This window comes from Colletotrichum higginsianum, chromosome 9, assembly GCF_001672515.1.
Source record: "Colletotrichum higginsianum IMI 349063 chromosome 9, whole genome shotgun sequence".
Lineage (NCBI taxonomy): Eukaryota > Fungi > Ascomycota > Sordariomycetes > Glomerellales > Glomerellaceae > Colletotrichum > Colletotrichum higginsianum.
Window position 1 is genome coordinate 2940341 of NC_030961.1, and position 19103 is coordinate 2959443.

A 19103-nucleotide genomic window follows, 5' to 3' on the forward strand; every position below is an offset into this window, starting at 1 on the left:
CTGGATACGCCGCACATCGCGCCCACCAACCCCCGCCCCCCCTCCTCTCGGAAGAACAGCCCTGGACAGCCGTGGGATTCTTCTGGGCCTTATCCCAACCATCGAAGCAACGGCATCATCATCAGCCAAGGCCAGAGCCGTCTCACCTGGTTACAAGCCCCCTCATCGCTCCCGTCTGTACCGCCTGAGCACCGTCGGAGAAGACCCATCAGCTATCAACAGGCTTTCGTTTTTGCTTTGTCTGTGCAATCGCACACTCTGCCCGCAATAGCCAACGGTTGACCACACATGCACACACACACAAACAAATCAAAGTCTCAAAGTAGAAAGACTGGCAGTTGGGATCCTCCAATCGGTCGCCATCCACATCACCAGAGTGACTCGTCAACTCGACTGGTGGTATCTGTAACTGTCAGCCAGCCCAGTGATAGCCAGGGTACGTACCGTACATCTGTTTTGTCGGTAAGCAATCTTTAAACGGAAGGTACTTCCCTGCCGATCCGTTTCGCGGATCAATACGGACGGTGGGAGAGGGAATAAAAAACTGAGGCTGATCCACACCCCGGTTTGCGCTAGTCCCCGTCCGCCGTTTCTAAGTGGCTTGTTCAGATGTCGCCCCGCTACAGACCCTGTCCATCCGTCCAACCAGCAACGGCCCAGGCGGCCCAGACCACAGCCAAAAAGAAGGAAAAAAAAGGACTCTCCGCCCCTCTTTTCCCCGAAAAGCCCGTGACCTCATCGTCGGTCCTGTGCACCCAGCACCCAGCACCCAGCTCCCAGCTTCCCAGTTGCACATCCAGGGCTTGGTTAGTTCCCGGCGCTCACGTCCTCTCCGGCTGAGAATACATTCGTTCACGCGTCCGCAGCACGCAGCACGCAACACAGCCTGGAAGAAACACAAGCGCGAACACCCACAGGCCTACAGGACACGGAACGGTGTACAAGCGAGGAAGAGGAAGACGCCTTGTGCACTCAAACCTGGACAAGAGCCGGGACCAGATTGCATCGTCACATCCCGACCAGTCTGGCCATCCATCCGTCTTGGTCAGCAGCACTTGGTACCTACGTAGGTAGGTACCTTGATACACCGGCAAGTACATGAGTACTTGTGTACTTAGATACATTGGTACTTGGCGACTCCTTAAGCTCCTTGTCCCACTATTTCTTGGTGTTCCACTTAAGCCACACGCTCCTCGACTGACAGCCCATCCACAATCCACAGTCCACAACACCGCAATCCACTCGGGACCTGGGCCTTGGGGGGAACACCACCTTATGTTCACTCACTCACTCACTGCTCTCACTCACTCACTCTCGCCCATACCCACTCATACAGCAAACCAGGAACACAAAGTACATACTCACACTACAACCTCTGCAGCGCCCCCGAAAAAGTGACAAGGCTTAAAGTCACCCTCCATCATCCATCGAATCAACGGCACTCAGTCGTCGTCCTGATCCTCGTCCGTCCTCCGGCCCCCCGGTTTCCTGGATCCTCATCAACTCCGATCCTCCCCCCCTCTCTCTCATCGCTTGAGCTGCCCGTCCAACGCAACTTGCGAACATCCCACGAAACCAACTCCACTTGCACACTGGGAAGCTGGCTGCTTTTCTGCTGCTGCACTGCACCTCGACTAGAATCGCCTGCCCAGAGACAGAAGGCCACGACCCACGATCGTCGTCGCCCGTCCCGTCCGCGCTCCTCTTCCGCCCTACGGACCACGGATCCAGCCTGTCTCGCTCTCCCTCTTTTGCCATCTGCATCTGCCTCTCTTGCCTCTTTGCCTTTTCGCCTCCTCCCTCCCACTCACTCATTCACTCAAATCACCCTCACCCTCAATTCACCACTCTACACAATACCCTTGCCCATCTCACATTCACATCGGGTACCTATCTATCCTCATCCTCATCCTCATTCTTCTCTTCCTCTTCACTTGCCTCCCGTCTCCCACAGTACATCACTTTGCGCGCCTTCGCTTCAGTCTACATACATTCCAACTTACTACCTTTGATCCATCGACTCGTACTACCTACCGCCCATACTTCTTTAACCTTCCACTCCCTTCCTGCATTCCATCCCTCGGATCCTTTGCACACACATACACGCACCACACACTCTCTCTTTCTCTCTCGCTCATACGAATTGTCATATCCCACCGCTGGGCACCGCCACCCCGAATCTCAACGCCCACCTTCGCGTCAGCCTGCCGCGACCACAGCACGGTTTTGCTCAGCCTCGAGTGCCTAATCACCACCGCCTCAATGCACCTGTAGCCTCGCCGTTCGCCTAGAGATCCACTCGGCCCCGGACGACGAGCAAACTTCTTGCAAGCACTCTTAGTCTCATCACTGTCACAACAGTCCTCCGTTTGATCAGTTGCTCGACTCTTCCCCATTGACCACCGCCGAACTGGATTCACAAGCCCCCGAAGCCCCCGAGCCCACAACAACACATCGCCAACAGACGCCAAGTTCGCAATGTCTTCGTTGCCACCCGACCCGTACAAGACCTTAGGCGTCTCCAAAGATGCCCAGCTATCCGAAATCCGAAGCGCCCACCGGAAGCTCATCCTCAAGTGTCACCCCGACAAGGTCCAGGACCCGACGCTCAAGGCCCAGAAGCAGGACGAGTTTCAAAAAGTCCAGCAGGCGTACGAGCTGTTGAGTGATGAGAACGAGCGGGCCAAGTACGATGACAACGTCAAGCTGGCCGAGCTCCGCAAGGAGATGGCCAAGGGCATGTCAGCCAACACGTCTGCACCTCGCGCTCCCAGGACATATGAGGTGCGCACTGCCGAACCCCGACCCGATACATTCACCAAGACGACGTACCGCCCGTCACCCGGTACCAAGATGTACTCCCAATACAACTCCCGGTCATGGGATGAGGAGATCCACAGCCGATCAAATTCCATATTTGAGGAGCCGCGCGCCCGCCGGGCCACCAGCTACGAGAAGCCATCCAGGGACCGACAAGACGACGACATTAGAGACCGCGAGCGGGAACGCCGGCGCAGGGAAGACAGGGATAGGGAGCGCGAGGAGCTCGCACGCGCCGCAGACCGCCGGGAAAGGGAAAGAGAAAAGGAACGACAGGCGGACAAGAAGGTCGCAGAGAGGGCCGCCAAGCGCGCCGCGGAAGAAAAGGAGGCCCGACGACAAGAACGCAAGCGTCAGGAAAAGGCGGATAAGGAGCGCGAGAAAGAGCGCAGACGCGATGCCGAAGAAAAATCGCGGAGACACAAGCAGCCGGTCTACATGGAGTCGTTTGACGACGAACCGACATACATCGCCAAGTCCGACAAGAAGAAATCGAGCAGCAGCAGCACTACCAAGGAGAAGAAGGAAGATAAGCGTTCCCGCTCGATCCCGCGAGACGGTGTTCCTCTCCGGGACGACCTGCCCGTGCCGCCCGTACCGCTTCCGCCGCCCGACCACAAGACCAAGATGACAGGAGCTATGCTCTTTGCTGCCACTTACATGGACCAGTCCCGCAAGACCGGCGCCGTTAACCCTCACCCGGGCCTGAACCGCTCCCAAACACACGACGTGCGCTATGCGCCCCCGGTGCCGACGCCGCCGGCCGCGGCGCCCTACGTCGTACCTCCGCCTCCCATCCCCGCCGAGGAGGATTCGAGTCGCAGGTCCAAGTCGCGTCGCTCGTCCGAGACCAAGACGCGCGAAAAGTCGAGCCATAAGAAGTCATCGCCGACCAAAGAGCCGCCCATGGCCGTGCCGCCGTCGCCCAACGTCGTCGATGCTTCACCCAGCAGTCGTCAAATGCCCCAGTTTGTCTCATCAGCTTCATCGCCCATATCCACCTCGCCGCCCAAGGCCCCTCTCAGGTCGGCCACCTTCAACGACGGTTCCTTCAGCCGCCCGCCGCCCGGCATCATCAGGGCGCAGACTTTCTCCCACGTCCCCGCCGACCCAGAACTGCGGAGCAGCGGTCGCGGCCGTTCAAGGATGCAGCCGCAGATCCTGAGCGAAGACTCGGAATCCGACGACGACCGTCGTCCCCACAGGAGTCACCGGCACAGGACTCACTCTCCCGAGCCGGTGCCTGCGGATTACGGCCAGCGAACTCGGTACTCGGTCAGTGGAGGCCGTACCGTCCCGATCTTGGCCGAATCCGTCTACCCTCCGATGTATCACGAGGAGTCCTCGCCCTCCTCCAGGAAGCACAGCAAGACCGCCTACTACGAACGCCCTTCCATGCCGTCCAGGGAAGCGAGCTACACGAACTCTGCCTACTTCTCCAAGGTCAAGACGGCGAGATACGAACCCGTGCAGTACTCCGACCTCCCCCACGGATACCGCGACGAGTACAACGTAGGGTATGCTTAGCGGGCGTAGTCTGGCCTTCTCGGACGAATGGGCCATGCTCCTATATTGGTGTGCCCTCGAGGAGGGGGAACGTATCGTTTTGCTGGAACGCATCGATGCCCAACCTCCTCCACGGCAGGGGAGGCGATTCGAATCTTTGACTAGATCATCTTTTCAATGTTCTCCATCTCAGTTTTCCTTCTTTGGTCCGATGCTGATATGATGGGGAACGATATAAAGACGCAAGAAAACTACCATACAGTAACGAGTAAACCGATCTGTGTTATTTGACACCAAATTTTTTTTTTGGGGGGGGGGGGGGGGGGGGGGGCTGGAAGGGCATGCGAGGGACTGGAAAGCCGGTCACTTGGGACGGCTACTGATTGGCATTTATGGAGCGAGACGTGCTAGGCGGCTGCCTGGGAGGGATGGGATGCGCTGGATTGGTTCAAGGCTGAGGCTGAGGCGGAGGCGACTTTCATCGAGCTGCGAGGTCATGCGCCCTCGTGGCGGGAGGCCTCCCCGAGAGATGAAAGGACATCTCCCCTTTCCACCCGGTCCGGCCAAGCTCGATCGCTCCCTCACCCGACGGCGAGCCTAAGCATTTGGGGACGTTTTATTTTGGGACGTCCCGGGGTTTTCTCACAGAAGTTGTTGTACGCTGGAGTCTTGACGATACACACATACATTGGCATGCATTGGGATGGCGACAACGTCCTTTTTGTCCCTATGTTTTCGGGGATTTTCTTTCAACGCATCTATCTGGGTCTCTCTTTTTTTTTTTTTTAACATACCTCTTAACGAAACTCGAGACATGATTTATTCCCATTCCATGGCCGTCAGGCAAATCAAGTTCCAGTCGTTCGCTATTCGCTGCATGGCGTTTTCAGAAAGCGGGGACAGGAGACGTGGATATCATGATCATGGGACACACGAGGGAAGATAACCGTCACACCGGCCATCACCCGGCGTCGAATATCCCTGATTCGATATCCGCGAGGGATGACTGGTTTGATGATTTGAAGGGCTCATGTGAGGATGAGGATAAGGATGCTCACACGGAGGTCTCTTCTTCTTCGTAGTTGGACATGTCGAAATAGACTTGTTCATGACATGGTCTGCTTTCGACCCCGATGATGCGATGCCGATATGACTGTCAGGGGCTGACCTGAACGGAGGGTCCGATACCGCGAACTCAGCCTGGCTCCAGGGTTGAACAGAGAAACCTCTTGGCTGAGTGCAGTGGCGCATGGTACTTCCCTCAGGACTCGGGGCGTAACACAGGGAAGAAGGTGGGGAGGGGTTTCGCGGATCGAGAGATCTCCGGCTTCGGGTGTTTATACGAGGTGAACGCGGGACGGTGTTGCGGCTTCACACATGAGCTACTCGCTCAGCTTCACGAGGCAGTCATTCATAATCAGACGCTTCGCGCGTGCTTGGCTCCCGTGGACTGGCAGTACTCAGGAGTCCCTGGCCGTGTACGTTGTCCCTCCAAGGCGCAGCCGCGAAACTAGGAATCGGTTCACAAAGCCAGGCCGAGGCCGGGTCCTTCCCTAGAACCGGCATCTAACACGCACCATATCCTTCACGGCGTCTATCCTGATCCAACAGCCCGCCAACACCGTCACCACCGCTGCCGTCGCCCTCCCTCATCTCAAGCGCCTCGCGATCCCCGCTCTCCTCTGCCCTCCTCTCCTCCCGTCCCTCGCGGATCGACCGCTCCCTCGTGATATCCCACCCGGTCCGCGCCTCGACGGCCCTGACAAGCTGCAGTAGCAGCGGCGGTATCATCAGCCTCATCGGCGCGTCGCGCAGCGCCGTCTCGCGCCAGCCCTCGCGCCACACGCCCACGGGGAAGTGGCTGAAGGCGCTGCCGAGCCCCAGCGTCGTCACCCACGACATGCCCTGCCTGTAGACGACGGCGGATGTGCTCGCGGCGAGGACGATGACGACGAGGGCGAGGACGGCCGGGGAGGGGTCCCAGAGGGGGCCGATGACGCGCTTGAGGAGGTGGTCTAGGGGGATCATGTCTTCTTCCGGGATGCCTGTGCGAGGTTAGGGAACGGGAATGCGGTCTGGAAGGGGTGGGTGGGATAAGTGTGGACGGGATGGTATATACCCTCCTGGAAGGTGTACATGGAGTACGAAGACAGGAAGCTGGCGAGGAGCAGCAGCCAGTTCGTCCCGGACCCGGCGGTGGACCGTCGTCGCGGGGGACCGTCGTCGTCTTCGTCAGGGGCGCCGTCGTCACGCTGCAGCTTCGGCGCTACATCGTCCCCGTCTTCTTCGACGCGGAGGACCACGTCTCCGGTCTTTGTGCTGCACGGTTGGGCTCCGATCGGGCGCGTGATGTCGGCCTGCTCCGCTGCGGCCCCGGGTCTGTCGTCGGGTTTGGCACTGCGAATGGCGCGCGTCTATGTTTAGTCCAGCTCTGTTCACTTTAGAAGGATAAGGAAAAGAAGAAGAAGAAGATCTCTCACATCTCATCTTCCGTCACGCGGACTGCAGCCGGCGTCTCCTCCGCGACGGCCATCTCGTTGGGTCGGAGGGGGAGCAGATGCGGACAAGTCCTTTCTTTCAAGGGGCTAGCAACAAGATAAATCGGATTTCGGGTAGCTCAAATCGTCACGGCTCCACGAGAGGGTGCAATACCACGACGTCGCAGATTGTCGTGGTGGACGTGGGCTTTGTGCAAGTCTTTTTATCTTACACGCCGGATGATGTACCCGCAGGTGAGGGAGACCACCACGGCGAGAGTGAGAGGGATCTATTGGCGTCGGGGACTACGCCACGCAGGCTGCCAAGGGTGGTCTTCAGCCCGCGCCCGACGGTGATGTGCTGGGCTGGTTGCCTTTATCACGATACCCCCTCGCCGCACCCGCGACGAAAGGCTGTTCGCTTCACATGTCAGCTGCGAAGCAAGAGTCGACCAAAAGGAAATGTGTAAAAACACAACCGGAAGGCTTGGTTCTGACCATAATTACATCGCATGGGGATTTCAACCCAGACCTGTCTTTAGGCCCTCCGACAGAGAGAGAAAGAGAGGGTGGTGGAGGGTAAACGAAACCTGTTTTTCGCAGTTCTGATAAGAAAAGTGGCGGCTGCAATACGCCAAAACCGGCCTTTTGCTTATTTGTCCCAGTCGCCAGGGAGGTCACGCGGACTCAATCCCCCCGTTGCGACTCGTCCGGGAGCGAAAAGCCACCGCGAAGACCAGGCTGCGATGCTGTATCTGTATACGGCTCATGGCAACTGAGAGCAGCACGATGGGGATGACGCCTTCGCTCTAGCTGGGGCTTATTGCCTATCATTTGGTGATGCTGAACCAGCTACATGAAAACACACCACGTTCCAGCTCGTGTTTGGATATCTTCCAACTACCAAGAAGGGCCCCCAAGGGTTTGTGAACAATGGAAAATGCATCTGCAATACCGATTTTTACACATGCGTAGACTCCATGTGGTCAACTATTGGACCTGGAACTGGCTATATCGTTGCATGAGTGACATCTTAGTCGACGGTTCACTTGATACCATCAGGCAGTCAGAAATAGTTTCCAGGATGAATAGATACCAACCTATAACACGTCAGAGCAAGCTGCTCACCAGTCTGGCCGGGAAGTCACCCACCCAAGCCGTCCGTCACAAGCCAGAAGGATGAGAAGCCGTGCCTGACTCTGACCCTCTCCCCCTTGACGTTGGCGGCTCACGTATTCGATTTTGCGCTCACGCGTTGCTCAGTGTGACTGCGTTGGTAGAAGACAAGAATGAACGGCACGTGGAGTGGAGTTGCAAATAAGGGTATCAGCGAAACCGAAGTCTTCCTATGCGTGGGAGGACCCCGGTTTGCTCGGGGACGATCCGTGATTGTGCAAGGACGGGTACTTCTCACTGGTAGCCGCTACTGGAGAAAACTAGTGCTCCCAAAGTACTTGGGCCGGATACTTGTACTCAACAATGCCGTGCCCATGGATCTCTATTGTTGTCATGTCCTTCGGCCTCTGTCAAAGCCGTGAACATAGGTATTTCTTAGTCGGTCGGCTTTAGCCTTTCCAGTTCCTCGCCATAATAACCCAATTCGATACTCGGGATTCTTTCGGAACGAGTCGCATCCATACACAACCCGCTATTTCAAACTCCGCTCGGTCCAAAGTGCAAGACGAGAGCGGGATCAAGCCGGGGTGCGGCTGAGTTGGTTCTGGGTGGACAATGTCCATCGCAAACAACATGGGAAACACACCGTTGATCTTTCAACTAGAGAATTCAATGTGACAGCAAAAGAACCATCTAATAAACCAATAAGCCCACCTGCTTCTAGAGTCATCCGAGGGGGAGGAAAAACGTGATGACCGTTGTCCACCATATATTCCATCCCCATCAGACATGATGCTCTGGCTATAACCATTACCCGAGGTCACTGTCGTATTGCCCCGTTGACGCGGTCTGTATGTTGATTCATTCCGCAGGAATGACAGGAATGGCAAGCTGATGTCATGATGAAATCTGGCGTTTTTCGCCCTGATCAACAAGAATTCCCGCTACCAAGTGGATTGAATGTACGGCACTGCGGACACCTACTTGGATTTCCAGAGCTCGAAACGTCAAGGGGAACTCGATTCGAAAGTCATGAGGTGAGACCATTGTCAAAATCTTGCCACGTCAGGCATATAAATAAGGGGGTATAGGACCTATCTAGAAAAAACGCCAGGAAGTCGATTTGGTCAAAATAGGGGACGCCGCCCCTGCGGGATGATGCATGCGATGATAGTACATAATGGTTTGATAATGATACAGGAATATTTTACTAGTCAGTGCCTCTTGACGTTTGGGAAAATGACGTAGGCACTAGACCGTCAGGAGAATGCAGAATGTCTGGTGGAAGATGGTTGCAAATAGAATGATGACGACGCTGATGCAGATACCGGGAAACGCTAGACGAGGACATAGAGAGCGCAAATCTAAGACGATATTAGCTGTGGCGAACCTCATCTGTAGATAGGCCAACTTACCAGACTCAGGCCCATGATCATGGAACACCAGAAGCACACGTTGTTCAGCGTCTTCTTGCCGCGCACCCACTTGGTGCGTTGAAGCACAACGATGGGTAGCTGCAGCATCTGGCAGATGAAGCCGTAGCCCCTCAGCTTCTTTGTGATGCAGGCCATGACGACCTCGTGGCCGATGGCAGAGATGAGGAAGGTGATGACGGTGGCGGGGAGGCGGCCGATGTAGGGCCGGCTGGCGCTGTAGACGTGACGGCGCAGGAAGCTGTAGACGGGTATGTTCCACTCACGCGAGAACTCCATCCAGTCGGTCGAGTTCCACCAGTCCGAGTAGAAGTGGCGGTCGGCGAAGTGGGTGAGCTCGGCAAAGGCGCCAAGGGCGTACTCAAAGATGACGAGAAAGACAAGCAGGAACGTCAACATGAAGGGGAAGAGAAGCCACGAGATGCTCTCGGCGAGGATCAGGAGGGCCTCGGAGACCGGAGGCGGAGGCACGGCGTTGAGACGCACGGAGGCATCGGTGAGGATGGGCAGGATGAACTCTTCCGAGATGACGGTCAGGAGCGAGATGCAGCCAAAGACGGCGATGATCTTGGAGATGAGGTTCTGCCAGTCGATGCGGGCGGTCCGGGGGTACTCAAGCTCGTAACATAGCGTGGGGCAGAGGAGATAGTCAAAGTAGTTTGTCCACGTCAGGTTGAGGGGGTAGGCGATGTTGCCCATGGGAGAGGTGAGCTCCTGCGCCAGGTCCTCACGCAGCTGGTCGATTTCGTCCGAGGTAGAGTCCTCGTCCGAGGTGCTGGCGACGTCGGCCTTGGCCTTGAAATCGCGGTTCTTGGGGCTGCTCACGGTCCCCATGGGGTTGTCGGGCGTGGGGTACAGATAGACAGGGTCCTTGGAGGCGGTCGAGGGGTTGTCGAGGGCGCGCAGACGCTTCTCCGTCTCGCTAAGGTGGCCGTTGTAAAAGGCCCAGCTGTGCGTCTTCATGAGCAGCACCATGGTGTGTATGAGCAGGAAGACCTGGGCAGTCCATGTCCAATCGAGCAAGAAAGGGACAGCGATCCAGAAGGCGAGCCAAAGGACCTGGTATATGCTCTGGACGGCCATGCCGCCGTTCTTCCAGGTGAAGGCGCCGTTAGCCGGGGCGGCGCGCCACACACGATGGAGGGGCAGGGACACGAGGGTGGTGGCGACCATGAGGAAGTCGGCGATGGCCAGGTGCCAGATCTTGATCGTGAAGAGGGTCCAGATCTTGACCCGCATGGGGGAGCCCGTGTCCTTAATGTTGCGCAGCATGGTGGTGATGGCCATGATGGCGAGGCCGATCCAAAAGAGGTTGAAGAAGCCGTGGAAGTCACGGTAGTCGGAGTTGGGGTCGAAGTGGGAGACGCGGCTCGCGAACTCGATGGTGGGGAAGATACGACGACGCTGTTCGGCACGGGCTTGCTTCCTCGCCGAGGACATGCTCTTTACGGAGGGGAGGGCATCGTGGGGGACGGGTGTCGAGCGGCCACTGCGGCGACATCGGGAGTTAGCAGGCGTTGCTGGCGAACGTGGGAGAGATGTGGTTTCGGGAGGAGGAGGAGAGATGAGAGGTCCTTAAGGTCAGGTCCGGGTGAGGAAGATGGCATACCTGGTAGTGCCGCTTGTCTGGCCAGTCTCGGACAGCGGCGTCAAGGCGCTCATCTCGCCGACAGAGGTATTGCTCTGGGTCCTCGACAACTGCGAGTGTTGCGGCTTCTTCGGTCTCGGTCGCAGGACGTGGTCGTGAGCCCCACCGTTGGGGGCAGACCCCGACGACGCCATGATGAGGATGGGCGCGAGAGCTTAGATTGGGATAGCGAGAGCTCGGGACGAGGGTACAGCGGTCGGCGGGTGTATTTTGTCGAGGCGAGGACGTAGAGGACGATTTGGTGTTTCGGTGTCTTTCGGTGATGGTGGTGGTGATGAACGTGGAGGATAGCAAGAGGCGATCGCCGCGCGGCGCCGGGTTGGAGGTGCAAAGGCGGATGCAAGCGGCGAAAGTCGACGTGTTCGAGACGCTTTGGGGATCGCAAAAAGGAGGAGAGCGAGGGTGGGATATTCAAGGTCGCATTCCAGGGGTCGTCGCCATTTCTCGGGTAGAGTCCGCGTATTTGGGATGCGTAGGTAAATACTGTACGGATATTCGTACGAGGGTTTGAAGCATGGCGGATCTCGGGCGCGTTTTGAAGCCGGGAGCGAGGAGCAAGGAGCTCAAGATGGCCCTGTAACCTGCCCGTTACCTGCTAATCGTTTACTGTACAGCATGTATCCGTACTGTATTCCCCTCTCACCCCACTCATGCAATGCGCGCGCCGTTGGGAACAGCCTCGGCCATGTCATGCCGCACCCAATCACATCCTCCAGCCGGCAGCTGCTGTACTTCAAAAACGGCAAATGCACCTTCCTTCCAGTCAACACTTTGCACTTTCCCAGAACTCCTAGTCCACGTCCACGTCCACAGCTCCTGCCCTGCATCGCGTCCGACTTTACGTCACTTCCCACGTGATGCGTGGACCCCAACGGCCCGAAGTGGGGGGTGACCGGCCTCGGTCTGAACCAATAAGGTGCCTTCAGTGTTTCCAAGAAGCCCGGCGATCTCTCGACCAGGGGGCGGAGGGACGGAGGGAAGCGGCGCCCGATAGCAGCTGTCAATTTAAATCATCCTCGAATCCCTCCGCGCCCGGCCTCTTCGGCTCCGGGAATTGCCATTCGAACAGAGTTACTTTACTTTACCACTTGTCCGTACACTGCTAACACCAGCACCAACACGAACGTCATGGATTGATTGATCATGAGGGTAATGCCCCTTCAAGCCTTGGATGGACCTGTAGTGCAGCGCAGATGCTGTGCAGGGCACCCACCCTCGGAGGCCATTCCCGCCCTCTGCCATGCCATGCCATGCCATGCCATGCCACGCCGCTGCCTGCTTGGCCGGACTCGGCGCCTGTCCGGGATAAAGCCATCGCCCGATGAAAAGTCACCGTTGATGATCTGCGCCTTGCTGACCTCTGACATGCCTGCCACCTTTGGCCCCGGCGTCTCAAGTCGTTGTTGCCCCGACCCCGTGGCGTCGCTTGTCATCGAAATAGGCTTTAGGCTCGTCCCGCTCAACTCTGTGCCTCGAAGTCACACGTGCGGCCGTCTAAAGAGAACTTCAAGCCATCCGACCAAGCTGTCCTCGTCCTGGCTGGGGCCGGGGGGCGGCGGGTGGTGGTCTGAGACCGGGTAGCCGCTGCGAGGCACCGACAAGCTTGTGCTCTTTGACCAACAGGCCGGCATCGGATTACTGTTCAGAACGAGGGTGCCGGCTGCGCCACTGGGTACGATGCCGTGGCCCTGCTTCAATGACGGCTCCTACAATGATAATGGAGAGGCGAAGGCGCAAGCGCCGGGATTCACCATGTCCAATGTCGCGGAAGGAACACAACCTGCCGTCCCAAGTGTGACCTCGGACAATCGCTGGCGATTCATATATACTTCAAGAGCACCATCAGTGGCTGTTTGTCAACCCTCAAGTGAAGGAATAGTCTTTTATCAGGGTAGTCGGTGCAGGCAGCCAGCCACGTTCTATACCTCATATCCTGATGCGACTAAAACTCCAATGAATAGCGGAGCGAGTTCATGCCACATCGGAAATGGAACGGTAACAAATCCCATAGTCAACGCTGCCGCACTTACATTGCACTGTACTAGTCCCCTACCTTACGGAGTACGCGATGCTTTGATGGCCCCCCCCTCGGGCATCAATCCTAATTGGCCCTCGAGGATATGACGTTGGCCCCCGTCGGGCCGGACCCATCACAATCAGTCAAAACTTGCGGGAACACAGAGATAAGAGATTATTTTTATTTTTTACTTTCATTTTCCGTCTGCTGGTATCTGGTTTGGATTTCGATCTTTCCGAGCAACTCTGAGGGGATCACTTCTTTTCCTTTTTCCTATATCGCACAAGAACGGCATGCTTCCCTGCTAGCAATTACGACGCTGGAGGCGTCGACTTCATCAAGACGAGAAGTTCCAACAAGACTTGAATCGATTCACGATACACCGACAACACCCGTGCGCAGCAGCAACCGTTGAGGTCTCCCCATAAACAACCAACCACGATCCGCGCCGATGGCCGCTCCACAAAACGAATCACGGCCTCAACACTCAGCACCAGTCGGAGAAGCTGAAGTCATCCCGGGCACGCGCCGCCTCTACGACGAGAATGGCAACAATCTGCCCGGCGACGCCTCGCTCCTGAAGCATGGCGACATCGTCCTCGTCCCTCAGCCCACCGAGTCGCCCAACGACCCTCTGCGATGGTCGCTGCCGCGCAAGATCTGGCACTCTTGCCTGGTGCTATACATCGTCGGCCTCACCGCCGCCACCTCCAACAATGCCGGCTCGGGCGCCGACGGTGTCAACGAAGAGTACGGCATCGGCTATGACGCCTTTAACACCGGCGCCGGCGTGCTGTTCATCGCCATTGGGTATTGGACCCTGCTGAGCTCGCCGCTGGTGCATTTATACGGACGCCGCTTGGGCTATCTCATATCCATGATCGTCAACATCGGCGGCCTCATCTGGTATTCCCGCATCACGAACGTCGCCGGCGTCATTTGGTCGCAGCTCTTTGTTGGCGCTGCCGAGTCGGTTGGCGAGGCCACAGTGCAGCTGTCTCTGCTAGACATCTGGTTCGAGCACCAGACCGGCAGTGTGCTCGGTATTTATACCTTTGCCACCGCCATTGGCACATACCTCGGGTGAGTATACTGCTTCTTGTTGTCGTTCTGTGTCGATGCTCATGGTTGCTGAACGATTACAGGCCCCTTATCGGCGCGTACGTGTCCAGCGGGCTCGGCTGGCGATGGATCGGCTACGTGGGCGCTCTCATCTGCGGCGGCAGCCTCATCGTCATCTTCTTCGGCCTTGAGGAGACCGAGTTCAACCGGGACCGCTACCTCACCGGTAACGGCGAGCGCTACCCCGTCGGTGACGTGCACACCATGCCAGCGTCGGAGAAGACGTCGGTGCAGGCCTCGGCCAGGAACTCGGTCGACATCGAAGGGCACGACCCCACCGACAGCGGCACGGCGACCGGTCCCACCCAAGTCATTGGCAAGGAGGGCCACCTCGCCGAGACGACGGGGACCGACCAGGGCTCCATGATGTCCGGCACGGCGCGCGACCGCATGGCCTTCTCGTACTCACGGCGTAAGACGTACTGGGACCGCATCCGCATCATCACGCCGGCGCCGAACCTTCGTGGCACCGGCTTCAAGCAGTACCTGTTCCGGCTCTGGCACACGCTCCGCGTCTTCACGTTCCCCGCGGTGTGGTACGCAGGCCTGCAGTGGGGCCTACAGAACATCTGCCTGACATTCTACCTGACTGTGCAGGAGGACTGGTGGTACGGCCCGCCATGGAACTACTCGGCGGCGGCCGTGGGCAACATGAACCTGCCGACGCTGATCGGCAGCCTGGTGGGGTGCGTGTACGGCGGGTACGGCAGCGACCGGTTCATGCTGTGGATGATCAAGCGCAATAAGGGCGTCATGGAGTCCGAGTTCCGGCTGTACCTGATGGCGCTGTGCACTGTGGTGTTTCCGACGGGCATGTGGCTGTTCGGTATCGGCAGCGCTCGGGGGTGGGACTGGCCGGTGCCGTATGTCGGGCTGGGCTTCATCGGGTTCGGGTACGGATGTGCCGGCGATCTGAGTCTGGCGTATCTCGCCGACTCTTTCCCGTGAGTTATTTCTCGGTTCTGATGTTACATGGAGAGAGAGAGAGAGAGAGAGAAAGGGAAGGGAATGTTTGCTGACAATGACCTACAGCGAAATGGTCCTCGAGGGCATGGTGGGCGTTGCCGTCATCAACAACACCATCGCCATGCTCTTCACGTTCGTGGCGAGTTACTGGATCGACTCGGGCATGGAGAACTGCTTCATCGCGCTGGGCGTGCTCAGCTTCGTCATCATGGGCCTGAGCCTGCCGATGATCGTCTTCGGCAAGCGGACGCGCCGCTGGGCCAAGGACCGGTACATGCGGTTCATCGATATCCGTGACGGTTTCTCCAAGTAGGGCGGACGAGTTAGAGAGGTTAGGTGGTCTAGCCGGTGTGAAGGGATGGGAAGCAGCACGAGGAGATGACGAGGAAGGAGGTGCAAGGTTGCAGAGGGTGTGGTTGATGACGATGTACATGTCTTCACGATGCGTGCTTGTAACATGTGTATGGATCTGTTCAGGAGTAGCCTCACAATCGGGGCGTTATGGTTCTGGAGTTTCACCTCATTTTCACTTCACGTTGCGGTTTCTACCTACCGTACCGCAACAACATGTCCCTGATCTGTTCACGCAGCAAGACAGAACACGAGACCATGAACAAGAGCGATACACACATACGCAGATACACACCTACATGCCTACCTCTAGGTAGGCATATGTATATAAAGGTATGTATTCATATTACGGGCTCAACAAGGCCAGGGAAGGAGGGAGGGGAAGGACCAACGGAAGTGACAGGCGCTCCTGCTTGGTTACCCTGTGGTCCAGTCTTATGCGCCGGAGACAGAAAGAACTCCCCTCCCTATCACCACGTGTCGCACCTGAATTAGACTTACACTCGTCTTCTATTGCACCTTCCCGCCCGTCTGTCATGGACCATTGCCGAACATTCCATGCCAGTATCTTTTTCCATCAGCATCTACTCTTTTCCTCCATGCTTCATCGGCGGTTTGTGCTTCCTTTGCTGCCAATAGATCGAGGGAACGTAGCGTCTAGCACCGCAAACGAAGCGGCGACCTGGTCAGACTTGGCTGGAGTCCGGCATCGAGATGCTTACCAGACGCTTACGCCATGCCCGGCTCTCGAATCACCACGACCAAGTACGGCATTCGGCAACACACCACCCTCCACCCCATCGAACCCCCTGTGGCCTGTGTGCTTCGACAAAGGAAGCGCCTCGCAGAGCTTCTGCACGAGGGCAGGATTTGCAGAGCCTTGCGCCCAATGACGGGCATGATAACAGCGGTATTCCGACCTTGTTCTCGGACTGATTCTGGTCATGATTCGCTTTGACCCGGTAGTTTCTCGGTGCGGGCGACGTCATGAGAAGAGACTACTCGGAGGGACAAGAAAGACTGCAGTCGTTTTCATGTGCAGGAGCATCTCGATGCATAATGCCGTCTTGCCCTGGCTCTGGCGATCGATGGCCACGACAATCTGAAGATACTGGCCCGTGACGTCCCACCCAACACACATTATCTCGACATTGCTCACAGCAGCAAAAATTAACTTTCGTACTGATATCCAACAACTGAGCACGCGTTATGGCCGCCTTCGCTCTCGCCTCGTTGAAGTCAGCGAACCCTCAACACCGCACCGCTACGGCGGTTGTCTGCGTCGGCAAACCACCCCCAGCACCGAGCCAAGGGATCAACCAGAGCCCCAGACCGCGTGCCCAACTCCATGGCCGAAGGCTACGATCGGCACATGTCGACAAGCCCCGTGCATACCCGTTGTCATGCACTGGCAAGCGTCCAAGCACGAAAAGGCGTGTCATTCATTGTTTGACGCCGCCTGCTGCTTCAGACCCGACGACATGGTAGCCAGGTTCCGCATTGCCTGGGCGCACTCGCAGCGGCAGCAGCAGCATCCCATCATGAACTTTACTATCCGTACCCTCATGCCAAACCCGATCGACCTCAACGGCAGCGTCGGTGAAGCTGAAGTGTACGCCCGCCTTGTGCCCGTCGCACCGTTCGGCCGGTTAGTATAGGTCTTTGGCACCCACGGCCACTTGACCGAAGTACCCTCCCTGTTCTACCTTCCCAAAGGAATCGTGGTGGAACTCTGTCGGTCCTTATCGGTCAGGTCACCTGGATCCAAGTATTTGGAAGATGCCTTGCAGCCGGAGACTTTCCGACTTATCATCCCACATGAGAGAGAGCAACATGTTCCTTCAGCCCGCAGCGTGAACCTGCTCATCCGATTATCCTCAAAATGATAACCGGTTGTCTCTCTTCGGTTGATGGCTGTCACACTTGCATCCTGATATCCGCATTTGACCCGAGCAGGGGCACGTCACCGACATGCCGGAGAGTTGTTTGGACGTCGATGCAGATTGTTGCATCTGCAGTTGAAGGAGTCGTCTGAACCGCCCCGGGAGGCATCATTCTCATCCGAAATGTGAATTCGTATTGCTGGGACCAGAACCACTCGGTTTGCGTGCCCTTAAAGATGGGCCCAGACCGTAGCCGTGGGCGATTCCCAAGCTGATGCTTGCTGACGCACAACTTCAAGCATTCGAGGTATCCACGTCAAACACTGGTCGGCGTCTGTTCCGTCGCCGCAGACAGACACTCTGCAACGCAAAGCCTTGCACGATGCGCTCTGGCAGAGAATTCGCTGCCGGCTCAAGTTCTCGACTTCATTTTAGGTTGACAAGGAATCCGCCGCTGGTTATCGTGCCTGGAAGAAGCCCTACAGGGGTATATCCTTGGCTGAGCGGATATTGGGGTCGAAAACTCGAGAGAATTAGCCGGCACCCGTTACTTATCCCCATTGGGACGGGAAATCTCGCGCCTACCGCCGTAAGAGCACGACAGATTCAGTAATACGAATTGTGTTCTCTAGGGGTCGCATCGATCCCTGACGGTTCGGCCTTGTTCAGCGTCGTTGGTCGCTGCAAGTTGCCTACGGAGCACTCCGTTCAGACACCGTTCAGACACCGAGAAAAACACCCGCCCGAGGGGCGAACAAGAACGAAGACGTTCCGCTCCATAGACAATGAACGTCAGCTTTTTGGCCACACCTCGGCCACAAGGCGTGTGTAGTGCTGGCGAAACCGGCCGAAAGCATGCTGACCGCTGCGCCGGCAGTGCCCAGTCAAACTGCCCAATACCGACGAATGCCCAGCAGCAATCGAGTCTGCATCGTGGCGTTCCTGCTTACACAGCCATCTATGTCCTTTGTCTGGCGGCCAGTCCGCGCGACATCGCCCCCAACCCGGCTCTCTGATCAATCCCGCTGCCGCCTATTGGAAGTGGCTGAACGGCAAAACCGCCATGGCAGTCTCCTAGCGACTGAAGGGGTTAGACTCGAGCGGCGTCGTTCGGATGTGTCTCTGACAGCGTCCTTGGTCATTGGCCGTGCTCGACAGGTGGCTTATCGGATGGCACCAGGTTGGCTTGGTGGAAGGCCGTTGGAACATGCACCAGGCTTCTACGGCGTTAGTCCTCCTCCCGTGGCACATCCCCCAGTTTTTGGCTACCAGACGGGCTGGGCTCGGTTGCTTGGCTGCCGGTGACGGTCGAAAGCGAGCAGGCCACCCGGAGACGACTCCTCCCCCTGATGCTGCGACCAGCGAGGTCTTTGAACCTGAGCAGCAAGCAAGCAAGCAACGCGGTGGACCATGGGACATGTCGGCTAGCTTTCCGGCCGCGAGCCCGGTTGGAGACGGTCGCTTTCTGGGTGACAAACAGCGCGAGCGCGCGCACGACTCTCACCGCGGCCTTTCCGGAAATGGGGAGGGCCTAGTCGATAGGAGACTGACAAACAGAGGCGATGATTGGTGGTCTGAGTCAGGACTTGGTCGTTGGCGTCTTTTAGGCCGACCTAGGACGCTCTTTCACCTTCTTAATCTAGAACAGTGGTGGCACCATCAAGCCTATTCCCCGCCTCCTGGTCACCCTGGAAATTGGAATTGCTCACCCGCCTGCCCATTGGTTTCCCACAGGCCACTACGGCTGGGCAGCCTTTGATTCCT

General features: G+C 57.3%; 5 protein-coding genes across 5 annotated transcripts; 3 read left to right on the top strand and 2 right to left on the bottom strand.

Annotated features, from left to right (window-relative positions):
* Window positions 1-2478: 2478 nt before the first annotated feature.
* CH63R_13091 (Molecular chaperone DnaJ) lies at window positions 2479-4347 on the top strand (the record flags this gene model as incomplete). Its single annotated transcript, XM_018308065.1, has 1 exon — window positions 2479-4347. One exon carries the CDS (start codon window positions 2479-2481, stop codon window positions 4345-4347), a length of 1869 nt encoding a protein of 622 aa, XP_018152482.1.
* Window positions 4348-5892: 1545 nt separating this feature from the next.
* CH63R_13092 (uncharacterized protein) lies at window positions 5893-6859 on the bottom strand (the record flags this gene model as incomplete). Its single annotated transcript, XM_018308066.1, has 3 exons — window positions 5893-6371; window positions 6446-6723; window positions 6807-6859. 3 exons carry the CDS (start codon window positions 6857-6859, stop codon window positions 5893-5895), a joined length of 810 nt encoding a protein of 269 aa, XP_018152483.1.
* Window positions 6860-9256: 2397 nt separating this feature from the next.
* Window positions 9257-11134, bottom strand: CH63R_13093 (O-acyltransferase; the record flags this gene model as incomplete). Its single annotated transcript, XM_018308067.1, has 3 exons — window positions 9257-9283; window positions 9335-10841; window positions 10962-11134. The coding sequence occupies 3 exons, from the start codon at window positions 11132-11134 to the stop codon at window positions 9257-9259; spliced, it is 1707 nt and encodes a 568-aa protein (XP_018152484.1).
* A 2334-nt stretch (window positions 11135-13468) lies between these two features.
* CH63R_13094 (Major facilitator superfamily transporter) lies at window positions 13469-15418 on the top strand (the record flags this gene model as incomplete). Its single annotated transcript, XM_018308068.1, has 3 exons — window positions 13469-14100; window positions 14163-15083; window positions 15172-15418. 3 exons carry the CDS (start codon window positions 13469-13471, stop codon window positions 15416-15418), a joined length of 1800 nt encoding a protein of 599 aa, XP_018152485.1.
* A 774-nt stretch (window positions 15419-16192) lies between these two features.
* Window positions 16193-17114, top strand: CH63R_13095 (uncharacterized protein; the record flags this gene model as incomplete). Its single annotated transcript, XM_018308069.1, has 2 exons — window positions 16193-16274; window positions 16618-17114. 2 exons carry the CDS (start codon window positions 16193-16195, stop codon window positions 17112-17114), a joined length of 579 nt encoding a protein of 192 aa, XP_018152486.1.
* Window positions 17115-19103: the final 1989 nt, after the last annotated feature.